Below are 14,986 nucleotides of genomic sequence, written 5' to 3' on the forward strand. Positions count from 1 at the left end.
CAGGCCCGCAGGGACCAAGGTTCCCCGAACCTGCAGCCAAAGGAGGGGCGGCTGGACAGCGGCGTGGCCTGGCACGCAGGGGAAGAACCAGAGTGGCCAGAGGAGTAAATCCCACCCTCGGGGCCCTACCCTCCCGAGGGGCAGATAAGCGCCCCCAGCCCTCGAGCACCCTTATTTGTATCTGTGCTGTTCCTTCTGCAGGTGACAAAACGGATGCTTCCGAGAACTGACCTGCCCAGGGCCACTCAATCTGCTGCTCAAGGAACACTCGTCCCTGGTGACAGATAAAGCCCCAGACCCCAGCCGCTTCTCGTTCTCAAGTTCAGTCGGTGCCCCTCCCTGTGTGGCAGTGCTCCTCAGGTGGGGCTGGACGGGCCCAGCCTCCCCCATCTTGTGGCTCCGCCTCCCCTGGAACGGGTGGGGCGTGAGCAGGAGGACAGCCTCGTGCTGGAGACCTTTGCCTCCGAATCCTGTCACGTGACCACACCCAGGATGGAGGGAACCAGGCGTTGTAGTCTCATGTGCTTAGGAAGGGAGGAAATGGGGCCTGGTGAGCGCCTGCCCGGACTGCTGCACGGGGCTCCTGGCTGAGAACTTGGCACCCACGCTCAGCAGCACCCTACTGGAATCACAAGTGGTTGCACGCCAAGATAATTTGCCACTACCGGAGTTGGGTTCCCACCCCCAAACCCCCGCCCTGGGCTTATTCGTGTTCTGAAAGCAGTTGTGCATGGAGCAGATTAAATTCAAACAGTTTGCTGAGCGATGTAGCAGCCCTCACAATTTGTCCCCATTGGAACCACTGGAGGACCTTGCAACAATTCCAAAACTCAGGCCATACCCAGGACCAATTAAATCACAATCCCTGGGGCCTATTTTTGAAGCTCCCCCAGGGGGTGACTTGTGTGTAGACAAGTTTGGGTACCACTGGCATAGTGGCTAAGAATACAGATTCTAGAGAGCGAGACTGCCTAGGGCTGAATCCAGACTTCAGTATTTGTTAGCTCTGTGGCCTTGAGGAAGTTGCTTAACCTCTCTGTGCATCAGTTTCCTCCTCTATTAAGCAGAGATAACAATATGGTTGTGGTGAGGATTGTGTGAGTTAATACATGCAACGTGCTTAGAACATCCTCACATACTGTGTCACGTGAGCATTCGATGTAGTTACTGTTCCCTAATGCTTACCGTGTGCCATGTCCCAGGTGAGAGCTGAAAGACACCCCCTTGCTCTTGGGGACCTCAGAACCCCACGAGAAGACATCGATTAGACCCAGCTAATCATTCCAGCCACCTGCCCCTTACGAAATGGAAATCAATATGTCTTGCCCCTGAGAAATCAAGTGATACTTCACAAAGCAGAGGCAGAAACGACTCTGAGCAATTTTAGACTTGGAATTCCTGCTTCTGAAGACCCCCCCTACCTGGTCTTACCCTCGGCCATTCAGACCTCTTGCTTCCCCGGCATTAAACACGGATCTGGGGAAACCTGGGGATTGCTCAGGGAGCCGGCTCCCTTTTTAGCCTGATGTTCAGGATTGGCCAGTTACGGGGAAATTGGACTTGGAGGGTACATTCTGGTTAGCATTTGGAAATAAAAATCAAAGAGGGTGCAAAGTCGCTCGGGCTTGGGGATAGCCAAGAAAACCAAACCCTCCCACGTCCTTACTGTAAGAATTTCTAGACTAGCAGCAGACGGCAAATCATTCTTTTAAATTTAGATTCCACTGATGAATAAAGGAAAATATGGCTGCTTGGTGCAAAATATTATCCTGCTTCCAAAACCCTAATGGGAGGCTCTGTCTGCCCAGATATGGCCCAGTTATGTTTAGAGCACGGGAGGCCTCACGGCTCTAACTCCAACATGCGTTTAACATTCGGTAAGTCAAGCACAACCTCCTTCCCCGTTCCACTTGTTTAAGATCAGTGTCAGTGTCACAGCTCTATCCTCAGAAATCCCCCCTTACACTTACGAAGGACACTCGCTCCCAAAGCCAAATAAACACCTCTCTTCTCCATTTCTTTTTAAATTTTTTAAATGATTTTATTTATTTGACATAGATACAAGTAGGCAGGGAGACAGGCAGAGAGAGAGGGGGAAGCAGGCTCCCTGCCGAGCAGAGAGCCCGACGGATGTGGGGCTCAATCCCAGAACCCTGGGATTGTGACATGAGGCGATGGCAGAGGCTTAACCCACTGAGCCACCCAGGTGCTTCTCTCTTTTCCCTTTCAGCTTAAACTAAAGTTTTGCTTTTAAGATTTTCCCCTTCAGAACATTCTGTTGTCTTCAAAACCCTTTTTAATTCATCTTATAGGTTTTTATTTTGAAAATCATTTTCTTTTTTTAAAATTATTTTTATTAACATATATTATTTGCCCCAGGTTACAGGTGAAAGCCATTTTCTTAGCCTTTATGTCCTATTTGCTGGAGTTTCAGTCACTCTCCATCCCCAAGAGTGACCTTGAGTAGTCACTTAACTTGGCAGGATCTCAGTTTCTCCGTGATTTATCTATCTGATAATCCTGAAGAGAGGAAACACCGGGTCAGTAATACACCCGTTTAAGCGGGGGTGTCTATTGCCAATTTTCCTCTTGTAGAAGCGGTACCCCCTAGCAAAGCCCCAACAAAATTCATCATTAAAACATTTTTTAAAAAAGATTTTATTTATTTATTTGAAAGAGAGAGAGAGAGAGATCACAAGTAGGCAGAGAGGCAAGCAGGTAGAGAGAGAGCCCAATGCGGGGCTCGATCCCAGGACCCTGAGATCATGACCTGAGCCAAAGGCAGACGCTTAACCCACTGAGCCACCCAGGCGCCCCCATTTTTTATTATTTTGAAGTGATCTTTAAACAACTGTACTCCAGAGAAATTACTGCCTTTTCCCATTTCTATGTTCGGTTAAGCTGTGGAACCTGTGTGTTGTAACCCTTTTAAGAGCTTTGGAAATTTGTGCAGAGTCCTCTAGAGGGGGGAAAGAGCGATTCTCCGCAGCGGCCAGCAGGCGGCGCCCGCTCCCTTCCCGAGCGGAACTTCAGCCCGGCACGTGCCCCGCGCGGAGCCCGCCAGCAGCAGCGGCGCAACTGAGCCTGCGCAGAGTTTGGCCACACCCACCACCCCCTCCCGTACCCGCACCCGGCCCAGCGCCTTGGGAAGGTTTGGGGAAAATCTTAACTATCCCAGCCCTTTCGCCAGGCTCGACTGAGGCGGCGTTCTGTTCCTCGAGGACACTGCTTAAATTAAAAATAAAACTGTCCTGTAATTTCGCAATCGGTTTCTCCCTGTGAGCTCCTCCCCCGGACGGTGGTTCACACCCGAGCCCGGGGCAGTCGTCCCACCGGGCTGATAAGGGAGTGCTCGGGGCTGATCAGGGAGCGTTTGGGGCGCGAGATACTACGAGTGTGTTTTCCATCCCGATGAAGATCTGCGCGGTCTTTCCTGCGGGGTCTCGTTCCTTCGCAGGCGGGAGCCCCAGACCCCCGACCCTGCCGCTTGGGGCTGGCAGGAGGGGGAGGCCAGCGAGCAAAACATCAGCATTTTAAATTTTTATTTTATTTTAATTTTTAAAGAGGATTTTATTTATTTGAGAGAGAGCACAGCTGGGGGCCGAGGGAGAGGGAGAAGCAGGCCCCCCGCTGAACAGGGACCATCCCAGAACCCTGAGATCGTGACCTCAGCAGAAGACACTTAACCCACTGGGCCAACCAGGCCCCCCTTTTTTATTTTTTAAAAAGGCAATACCTTTATTCTTGAAAGTAAGCTCTATGCCCAACGCGGGCCGGAACTCACAGCCCCGACATGGGGAGTTGTGTCCTCCACTGACTGAGCCACCCGGGTGCCCCCAAATATCTGCATCTTTTTTTAAATTATTTTTTAATTATTATTATTATTATTTTTGGACAGAGAGAGAGAGCACACAGGTAGGCAGAGAGGCAGGCAGAGAGAGAGAGAGGAGGAAGCAGGCTCCCTACTGAGCAGAGAGCCCAATGTGGGGCTCGATCCCAGGACCCTGAGATCATGACCTGAGCTAAAGGCAGAGGCTTAACCTACTGAGCCACCCAGGTGCCCCAAACATCCGCATCTTAAATAAAGATCTGACCCTGCACCTGCAGGGCCTGTCGTCCCACCCTGGGCCACGTCCTGTTGGATCCTGTCTTCACTTTCAACGTCCAGAGCCTGCATTACGACTGAATCTCATTCTTCTCCTCCTCGGCTCCCCCTTTCCCAAACTCACCCCCCTCCACCCACCCCGAGGTCAGCAGTAGGATGACGGAGGGGTAATTTGGGACTTTGGGAGGAGGCACAGGTGTTGACTGGAGGGATTTATGGTTAAACACCAGGGAATGATGCCAACGTCAATCATGACGAGTTAATATAAATGTTGTCACTGTTTGGGAGGGGAGGAGAGATGGCACTAATGGGACCAGCAAACATTTACTGTTTGCGATTCTCTGTTTGGCTTTTCAGTCATTCCAGCTGTCACTTGTGCGGACCTCCCGCTCTGATGCCACCTGTCTGTGTGCCTGCCCACCCCCCCCCCGCCTCCCTTTGCTCCAGCTGTTCTGACACCGTGGCTTCTCCCCTTCCCTCTGTTCCGTCCTTCAAGCCTGGCGTCCCTCCAGGAAGTCTCCCTGGACCACCAGACTTTCCTTGAGGCCATTACTGAAGGACTAGATCACATGAGCTAAAACTTGGTTCTCCATTGGGGTGACCTTGCTCGCAGAGGACATTGGGTAATAACTTGGGACATTTCAGCTGTTGCCCCCGGGGGTCTACTTCTAGAATCTAGTGGTAGAAGAGAGAGGTCTGAAGTGCTGCCAAAGACAGCCCCTTTCCCACGGGCTGTGTGGCCCAAAGTGTCTGCGCTCAAGAAACCCGGAATCAAAACTCACTAAGATTTTACTACAGGTTTTGTGGAAAGTCTCTCTGGAATCAGGTTTGCATTTCATGTTTTTGTCCAAGAAGTGACAGATGTTTGGAATTTGAGTCCCTGGGAGTGAGGGCCCAGCAAGGGCATGGGAGCTGGGGTTGAGGGACACTGTCTTCCTGCCTGAGTTTGGAGCTAAGTGAGCTAAGTGAGGCAGTCAGGATTCAGCAGATGGGGCCACAATGTCTCCTTCATGACGGAGGAGGGCTTGGCTGGGTGATGTCATTTCGATGTGTGGCATCAAGAGGCTTCTTAGTTCCGAACTCCAGAATGAGGCCAACTTACCCACCAGGCCCACGGAGGCAGAGTCTGTCTCGTGGCTGAGAGTGGAGTGGTCTATGGACAGAGGGGACATGGGGGAAGGCAGCGAGCTCTAGACACTCAATTATTATTTTGAAACCAGCCAGTCAGGTCGCTTTCATTCCATGGGGAGGAGTAAGGAGTGGGCAACAGGCCAGAGGTGTGGGGAGCTTTCCCTCCTCAGGGAAACCTGGTGAGTCAGTCAGGATGGGCGGGATTCTGCTGTGTGACAAACACCCCCAGTGCTCTGGGGCTCAAAACCACTGAGGCGGAGTTCCCACTCATACTGCACATTTCGTGCAGGTGGGGTAGGGGCTCTGCTCTTCTGGTAACTCAGGGGTCTAGACATGGGTCTCCACATCTTAATGACATCACCTTCTAGACATAAGCCTTCAGGGTCTGCTGTAGCAGAGGAAGAGGAAATTGCTTCTGCCTAGAAGTGAATCCAAGTTCCTTGGCCTTGGCCAAAGGAGTTGAGAGGGCCGCTGTCAGCCTCCACAGCATGAGGAGGACCAATCCCTGCTTCCTGGAAGACGGGAGGCCTGGAACGGTTGCAGACAGTAGAAATGTCTCCTATAGGAGAGCGAGGATGCAGACTGGCCCACCCCTCCCCTCACCCTGTCGGCCCTGGGCACAGGTACTTCCATTTGAAAGACAAGGTGTTTGGGGCACCGGGGTGACTCAGTTGCTTAAGTGTCCAACTCTTGGTTTCAGCTCAGGTCGTGATCTTAGAGTCATGAGATCGAGGCCCGAGTTGGGCTTTGTGCTTAGCCCAGAGTCTGCTTGAGACCCTCTCTCCCTCTCCTTCTGCCCCACCTCCCTGCTCTCCCCAGTCTCGAGTAAATAAATAAATCTTTTAAAAAAGAAAGCAAAAGACAAGACGTTCTTAGGAAGGTGTTCTGGGGAGCCACCGTGCAGGGGGAGATGCGGTAGGGGAGCTGGTGCCTCACCCAGACTTCTTATCAGTGTTGTCACCTCGTGCGAAGGGGCAGAGCATTCTGGGTCTCGGGTCCCCTATCATCTGAGCAGCCTCCATGAGATGCCTTCATCCCCACCCCATGAACTCTCCGAGAGGCCAGCATCTCACAGTCTGCTGCCACCGTGCCTTGCACAGCATCCACCATGGAGTAAGCCCGCAGTGAATGAGGTCACAGCAGTGCACAGTCCAGCAGCTCTGATTCTTAGATTGGGGAGGTCAGATTTGGGGTGCTCCCCCACCTGCCAGCATCACACCTCATCTAGCAGGGATTTGTAATTTGTCTGAGGCCAGCTGTGGGTCTGCTGCAGACCTCCTGCTCAGCCCCTGAAAGCAGAGCTGGCCGGCCAGCAGCTGATCACAGAGGTGTGCGGAAGCGCAGCCAAGACCAGCGGAAGAACCGTCAGCAGAGCCCGGCCGGTGTGGTCGACCACAGAACCGTGAGCCACGGGGGATCTAAGTCTATAAGCTCGGGGGCGGGTTGTTGTGTAGCAAGAGATAGCTTCTACAGGGCCCCAGGCCACCATCCACATTCCACGTAATCTGGTGGAGTGATTGTTCAGTGGGTCTGAACTTGACACTCCCCTGTTTAGTGTCTCTGTGGCCTCTTGTGGCCTGTAGGGAACACCAACCTTTGAGCCTTGTGACACTTGTTCCAGCCCTTGATCTCACTGCATCACATCTTGGGCGAGACAAAGATGGTGGGTGGTTGACACCCCCATTGTCCTATTTAACTGTAAGACCCAGCTCGGGGTCACCTCCTCTATTACCTCATTTCTTGAACTCCTTCCAGGAAAACTCTATCATCCTGGGATTAGCAGCTCATACTGAGAAACGACTTCTTTCCCTACCAGCCCCCCTGCTTGCAGTGAGCTGCTCAAGGGTGGGTGTGCCTTGGGACCAGGGAACCCACTGTTAGCCAGGTTCTACCATGGGACAGCTCTGCCTCTCAGAAAGTTCTTTCCTAAGTAAGTTGGAACCTGTTTCTCAGGACTTTTTTTTTTCTTTTTGGTCCTGCTGGGGAAACACAAAATACATTTGTCCCCTTTCTCTGTAGGTCTTTGCTTCTTCAAGAAAGCCCTCTCAGGCTCTCACTGTGTCATGAAGGTTATGTTATTGCATCCCTTTGCCAGTCTGATCCCTTTCTTCTGAATGAGCCAAGAGATGAAACACAATACTCTTTGTGTACCCTGTCCATTACTAAGCTAAATGGGCTATCACCGCCCACGGTTTAGATGCTATACTCCTATTAATATAACCCAAGAACTGGCAGCTAATTCAGCAGTCACCAAGCTCCCTATCAAGGAAAATCCTGAAGTATCTTCCCCTCATACTTGCTGAGCCCCAACTGACCCTTCTAATACCCTTCTTTCCCTTAAAGCTCCTGAAAAGTGAGCCTGTCTTCCTGCTCATTATCTTAACTCTAGCACCAGGCACAAGGAGTCTGCCACCAGGGAGGCAACTCTGATGGTGGGATCCCTGGCACTCAGGCCTGTTCTCTGACTTCATAGTCTGGTGGGCATCCCTGGGTCTGGACAGGGCCCTGCCCCAGCAATACAGCTCATTCGGTAACCTCAGGAAAGTCTCTGCCTATGTCTGGGCCTTGGCTTCCTTATCTGTAAAATGGAAATGTTCAACTCAATAATATATACATGTATTTTAAACTTTTTATTAGACTCACAGAGAGATCCCTTGTACTCTTTTACTCAGTTTTCCCTGTGATGACATCATGTGTAAGTCTGCTGCAATGTCACAACCAGGAACGTTTTCGGATTCTAGCCACATTGTGCTGGTTTGACATGCACTTATTTTGATTTAATGGGAAGCCTTTTCTAGCGTGTAGGAGAGACTTCCTCGTCAAGCCCGTGACTCATCTCCGGAGGACGAGAACCTGTCTGTGTCCGTTGCAACACCTAGGAGTCTCCCCGGGCTGGGATTTGGGAGTGTTTAGTGCTGTTCAGTGCCCACAATGGATGGGGTGATGGCTACGGTGGGGGAGCGGGGAGGGCGACTGCGGACTGATGCGACAGGCCCACAGCAGGAACTGGGTTAGAGAAGGGGCCCTGCATGTCTACCCTGGGCGCTTCTCAGACAGAAAGTGGTAGCCCACCTGGGTGCTGGAGCCGGGGATGCCGGGAGACCACACGCTCACTCATCCCTTCGTGTCAGGTGTTAGCCCTACCAGGTGAGGCTTGACCCACACATGGAATCCCCCTGGGTCGAGCGCATCACCCGAGCAGCGAATTCAAAAATTGTATTCCTCGAGCAGCACTGATCCTTTTAACCAAGGCAGGAGTTTCTCCCTCTGCCCACGAACACTTGACCTTGTTCGCGGGGCTGTGGGCCGGGCTCTGGTGACGGTTACACCCACCCAGGAGATCAGGTGTCTGGAAGACCATGCACACAGCCTGATGTTGAACAGGTGCATGAGCAACGGTCTGATTTCTCACGCCAGCACGCTCTAGAGGGTGGCATTGTCTTCTGCAACCCCCAGAGGGCATTTTTAGAAGGTACAGGGGACCGAGAAAGCAGCAAGGAGGACGTTTTCAGGTCAGGTCACGCAGAGCAGGGGAGAGAGTGGGTGTATCTTTCCTTTCCGACCCTCTACTTCGGCCTGCTAGTCCTGTCCTGGCCGCCTTATTCAGGACCTTTGCTCCCAGGATTCCTGCCCCAGGGGCTCAGACATGGCCTTGGTGTTGGGAAGCAAGCAGGCAAGCTGGTGACTCCAGCCTCTGCTCTGTGGGAGGGGGCTGTAGCCCTGGCGTCAGGGGCACCTGCTCTAAGCATCAGAGAACTGGTGTCCTAGAGAGCACCCCAAAGTCAGTGCCTGGGGGCCCCTGCTGTGCTCCCACCACCCACAGCAGTGTCTGGCCTGAACTAGAAGCTCAGTAAACATCTGCCTAAGGAAGGAATGCAGGCTCCATGTCACTAGACCCGCCAATGCCCAAGGGAAGCCCGGAATGGGATTCTTGGGTGGAATTTAAATATTGGTCACCAACTCAAAAATAGTTTTTAAACACCACATGATTTAAATTAAACACATGTGCTGGCTGGATAAGTGCTTGTTGACTTAAATCTCTGCTCTCCAGGACACCTCCAGGGGCTGGTGCACTGACCTCGGGGGTGGCCACTGCTGGCCTGCAAGGGTCTGGTGGCCCAGGCCCTCTTAGATCCCATCGGCGGGCTCCAGGAGCACTGGCTTCTTTCCCTTTCCTGAGTGCATTCAAGGCTTTGCTGCTGCCCCGTGAGCACTGGCCTTTCTCGAGCAGAAGCTGTTCCTCCCTGCACTCCCACCCCTGCCTGGACACTGGCCTTGGCACCTGACCCACAGCTGTCTCCTCCCCGGGACCCTCCAGCACTGCCTGCCTGCCTGCAGGGGCCCTGTGGGCTGTCCATTCCCCGCCTCTCCATTCCTGGACTGCCTTGTCGCCAATGACCTTCTCCTTCTCTCTATTCCAGCTGCCCAAGGCCATGGCCACACGGGAGATGGAATGTTCTGCGCAAACACTCTTACTCTGTGGCCTCAACCTCCTGTTCTTCTGCTCTGTCACCTAGGTGCTCCCACGGTCCCCGCTGTGTGACCACATCCATGTCTGTCTCCCTCACCTCCTAAGTTCATTCCTTCTCTAATTCAGCCAGTCTCCAGAGTCTGACCCAAACCCCCAGCCCCCTTGAGCGGTGGCGGTGCTCTGGCAAAACCCCAGCCCTGGAGATACCCCACGTCTGCCTGTCTGGGGCCTGATAAGCATGGCTAGAATGAGTCACACAACAGGTTAATGCCTTCTAGCTCTAGCGGGCCCTCCATGCTTCCCTCCCTGACCTTCACCAGCTTGTCCTCCTTGACCCTGAACCCATCTGCGACCTCCTTGTACCTCACTTTCCTTCACCCTTCTCCCTCCCAACCTATACCCCTACCCACCTCTGGGCGGAGCTTGTTTCTTCTCTCTGCAACACACCATTTTCCTATTTGGTCTGGCCAACTGCGTGTTCTTCTTCTTACAGTCCCTGTCTCTTCCTCCGGGAAGCCCTCCAGACCCCACTCCTCCTAGCCACCCCTCCTGGGGGCTGCTTCTCTGTGCTCAGAACACCTCCTCAAACGTGGTGGGGGCAGTTACGTTGTTCTCTGACACTCTCCAAGCCCCTTGAACGCAGTCTTTTCCCAGTTCACCCCGATCCCGTGGAGCAAGAAGACTGAAGCATTAACAGTTCCATAAATACTCTTTCTGCCTAGCGCCTGTGTCGTACCTGCATGCCCCGGTTATGCCTCTGCCAGGCCCCCTTCCCTCTCTCTGCACCTCCAGATTCTGCCCTTCCTAAAACTCAGCTCCCCGTTGCCTCCCTTCAGAGCAGGTCTCCGGACAGCCCTGCAAGGAACGCACCCTTTTCCCCTCTGAACATTCACGGTGCTGGATACGGGGCGTGCTTCTGTGATTTCTCGCTTTCTTTTTTTATATTCTAATTATTCACACCAGTCTCTTGTGGATGGGATCCCTAGTTCTAGCATCTCTGTGTGCCTAGCCATTAGCCTAGAACCTTCTGGGCGGGCACGTGGCAACGTGGGCAGAGACCCTTACCGCAAGTTTCCTGTGGCTGCTGGAACAAATTAGCACAAACTCGGTGACGTGAAACAGCACGGCTTTATTGTCTTCTGTTTCTGGAGGCCAGACCTCTGAGGTCCATCTCAGCGGGCTCAAGTCCGAATGTCTACAGGGCTGACTCCTTCCAGAGGCTTAAGGGGAGAATCCATCTCTGTCCCTTTTCCAGCCCTTAAGGGGCGCCAGCAGCCAGCCCCTGGCTCTGGGCTCCTGTGGTCCCTCTAGCCTCCTGCTTCTGCGGTTGCATGGCCTTCTCAGATGCTCACATGGCCACTTCTCTTATAAGGACCTTTGTGGAGACACTGGATCCATTCAGATAATCCAGGATCATCTCCCCATCTCGGGACCCTTACCTTAATCACACCTGCAGAGTCCTCCTACGAGAAAAACACGCAACAGTTTCCAGGGATGAGGTCCTGCCCATTTTTTGCGGGGGGCCAGGGGGCAGGGTGCGCTCCATCCGGAGCCCACGACAACAGCATCTATCATGTCCGAAATTACTGAAAAGGAAGCCACGCTTCATGGCTCCCTGCTGTTTTTCTTCTGCCAGAAATGTTGGAGAACATCCGTCCTGTGGGGCAAGGACCCCAGACTAAGACTCCGAGGGGTACACTGCTGGTAGAGTTCCCAGACCTTGGTCCGGAAAAGCCGGCCTACAAAGACGTAAATGATGGGGTTCAGGCAGCTGTTGGTGAAGGCGAAGAAGTTGGCATACTGCAGGCCCAGGTCCATGAAATCCTCCCAGAAGCAGCCCCGGATGGCCCGCACCTGGTAGAGGAATTCCAGGAAGGCGAAGAAGTGGTAGGGGGTCCAGCACACCAGGAAGGCGGCCACCAGGGTGAGGATGAGGGCCGTGCTCTTGCCGCCCGCGGGGCCCCCGCAGCGCGTCCCCGGGACCTCCGCCCGCCCGCGCAGGGAGGCCAGGATGTGGCCGTTGAAGAAGACGATGGCGGCCAGCGGCAGCAGGAAGCCCAGCACGTTCAGCTCCACCATCCTCGCCCAGTGCCAGGCCCCGCCGGGGGGCAGCAGCACGCAGGCGTGGGAGTTGTTCAGCTCCGGCACGGCTTGGACGGAGCGGAACAGGAAGGTGGGCACGCTCAGGAGGCCGCCCAGCGCCCAGATGAGCAGGCAGGTGACCTTGGCCCGTCGCCGCTGCCGCCGCCACCGGCTGGCCATGGGGTGCACCAGCACGCGGTAGCGGTCCCAGCTGATGGCCACCACCAGGAAGATGCTGATGAACAGATTGGCCTTGATGACGCCATTGACCAGGCGGCAGAGGGGGCCTCCGAAGGGCCAGCGGAACTGGTGCGCGATGTTCTCCGCCCAGAAGGGCAAGCCCAGGACGAACACCAGGTCGGAGGCGGCCAGGTTGGCCAGGTAGATCTCGGCCACGCTCAGGCGCCGCCGCGGGAGGAGGAAGACGGACAGCACGAAGAGGTTCCCCAGCAGGCTGCAGACGCAGACGGTGACGACGAAGGGGGGGAGCACGGCGTACAGCAGGGCCCAGGCTTCCCGCGCGCCGTCGCACGACGTGGCATTGGGCGCCGAGAGCCGGCTCCGGTTCAGCAACAGGGACTCCTGCAGGCTCCGGGACGCCATCCACGGGGACCTGCACCGAAGGGCATGCAGCGTTAGCGGGAGGCGGCCCCTGGCAACCCGCCCCCAGGTTTGGGAAATAAGGTGCTATTGGCGTGTGGCCACTCCTGCTTGTTTGCTGTTGTCCAAGGCTGCTTTTGGGTGGCGGCCACAGAGCTGCGTGGCACAACCGGGAATACGCGCCGTCTGGTCCCCTTGAGGAGACGTTTGCCAACCCCTGGCATAAAGGAAAGGACACCTGAGTCTGAACCCTGGCACAACCACGCGGTGTGGGCCACTGAGACCCCTGACTTTTATTTTTCCTTTTTGAAAGCCTTTCGTATCCCTCTTGTGGGGCTGTGGCGAGGACTGGCCTTCGGATCTGTGGAGCGCGTGGCGAGGTTGCCTGGTCCAGAGGAAGTGCCCAGTGGAAGGTGCTGATTCGTCTTATTAACGACCACAGTAGTGGGGCGCCTGGGTGCCTCAGTCGGTTTGGTTCAGGTCATGATCTCAGGGTTCCGGGATCGAGCCCCACATCAGACTCCCTGATCCGCAGGGAGTCTGCTTCTCCCTCTGACCTTCTCCCCTTCCATGCTCTCTCTCTCTCTCTCTCTCTCTCTCAAATAAATAAATAAATAAATAAAATCTTAAAAAAAAAAAAAAAAAAAGAAAAGGAAAGAATAGTCACTCACACCGAGGAAATGATCTCTATCCCCAGGCACCATTCGAAGACATTCACGTTTAAATATTTTTTCGTTTAATTTTCCCAGCAGCTCTGTGGGGGCTGGGTCCTTGTCCCCTCCATGCAATGGTTCAGAAACCGGAGCCCTGGGGGACTGATCTCTCCTCCGAGGTCACACAGACCTCGACACAGACCTCGACCCTCTGACCCCAGAGCCTGGGCCTCTGTCTATGCGATCCTGCTGCACGTTTTGTCCCCACTCGGTAGACGAGGGAGCCAGGCTCCATTGTTAACAGCCTGTCCTGGGAGACCTCAGTCTGTGCTGCCCCCTAGCCACACAGCTGGCCTGCCTCACGCTGTTCCAGGGGAAGAGAGATGTGGTGGGAAGGAAGCAGACTATGCCTCCCAGCTCTCTGGAACCCCGTGGAAAGAAGGGACCGCGTCCTGTACTTGTGGGCTGAGATTCTTCCACTGGGCAATGTCTCACAGCATCTAACAGAAGGTACTGTGTAAGAGAGAACCAATCTGGGAAGAGTCTTGGCTGTGTGACCTTGGACAACCACTTGGTGTCTCTGAGCCCGACTTTCCTTATCTGAGGAGGTGATGACTGTCAAGTTTTGACACTGTTGGTAACTCACACACTGGGCCATTCACACCAAAGCACAATTCACCAGTTCCTCCATGCAATTATCTACTGAACTAGTATTTATTGAGCACCAGCTGTATACCTGGTGCTGTTCTAGGTATTTTGGACACGGCAGTGAATCAAACCGGTAAAAACTCCATGCCCTCAGTGGGCTTCTAGCCTAGTGGGAGGAGAGAACCCACAACACTAAACAGACTGAGTAAATGTGTTAGCTGGGGAGTGGCAGCAAGGGGGGATGATAAGATGGAATCAGCGTCTAGATTTATATTGGAAGTAGTACCACCGTGATTTTCAATCAGATGCAGGCTGTGAGAAAGGAAGAATCGGATGTCGCCAAGAAATATGAGGTTGTCCTTAACTGAAATGGAGGTCACAGACCGAGGATGGGGCAGGATTTTTTGAGTGGGGGGAGATCAGGGGTTCACTCTTGGACATGTCAAGGATGCGATGTCTACTGGCCCCCAAATGGGGATTTCTAGGGCTCACCTAGATAGTCAAGTCTGGTTTTCAGGGACAAAGTCTGATACTGTGATATGTAAATGGGAACTGTGATTACCTAGATGGTGTTTAAAGTCCCAAGACTGGATGAAATCACCAAGGGAGAGTGTAGACAGAGAAGAGAACAAGGTACCTGGTCACAAGAAGGCAGGTGAATGGGAAACACAGGGAATCATTGGCTGGGGCGCTGTAGAGTACCTGAAGCGCTCGGGAGCCCTGACCCAGAGCGTGCGGAAGAGTCAGGTTACTCTCGTTCTGTCAGTTCCTGCACGGCATAAATCCACAACTAAATACTTCCTTGGTTATTCAGAAATACTTGTTTGGTTTTTTTTGATTCTATTTAAAAGTAGGCTCCACGCCCAGCGTGGGGCTCAAACTCATAGCCTTGAGATGGAGTTGGGTGCTCTACCGACTGAGCCAGCCAGGCGGCCCCTGGAAATACTTCTAAATTTTGCAATATGCCCTTTCTGGCAGTGATGAGCTCAGAATTACAAGCCGTGGAGACTAAAGTAGCGAGCTTCTGTTTCTCAAGGAAGCTGTGGTGACTGTGCAGGTTGCACAGAATGTTTGCTGATGTTGACATCACTGGGGGGCTGCGGCGATGTCGCTGACCCCAAGAATACCTGAGACACAAAAGTTGCCATTTTAGAAGTTCATGTTTTTAAAAGATCTGCCCTAAGACACCGATCTCACCTGTGGAAGCATGGCTTTTCAACTTAGACCAAGCAGCTGTTCTGCAAATTAATTCAGTTGATTTTTGGTTCTGGTTTTCTCCTAGACAAATTTCTGGAA

At 53.6% G+C, this 14,986-nt stretch overlaps 1 protein-coding gene across 3 annotated transcripts in view; it reads right to left on the bottom strand.

Annotated features, from left to right (window-relative positions):
• Positions 1-10,816: 10,816 nt before the first annotated feature.
• BDKRB2 (bradykinin receptor B2) overlaps positions 10,817-14,986 on the bottom strand; it is a 52,349-nt gene continuing 48,179 nt past the window's right edge. For all 3 annotated transcript variants that reach the window (XM_044229917.1, XM_044229920.1, XM_044229919.1), the window contains one exon: positions 10,817-12,402. In XM_044229917.1, coding sequence (XP_044085852.1) covers positions 11,313-12,402 — 1,090 coding nt within the window. In that variant the 3' untranslated portion in view covers positions 10,817-11,312. The remainder of the gene's footprint in view (positions 12,403-14,986) is intronic.

This window comes from Neovison vison, chromosome 13, assembly GCF_020171115.1.
Source record: "Neovison vison isolate M4711 chromosome 13, ASM_NN_V1, whole genome shotgun sequence".
NCBI lineage: Eukaryota > Metazoa > Chordata > Mammalia > Carnivora > Mustelidae > Neogale > Neogale vison.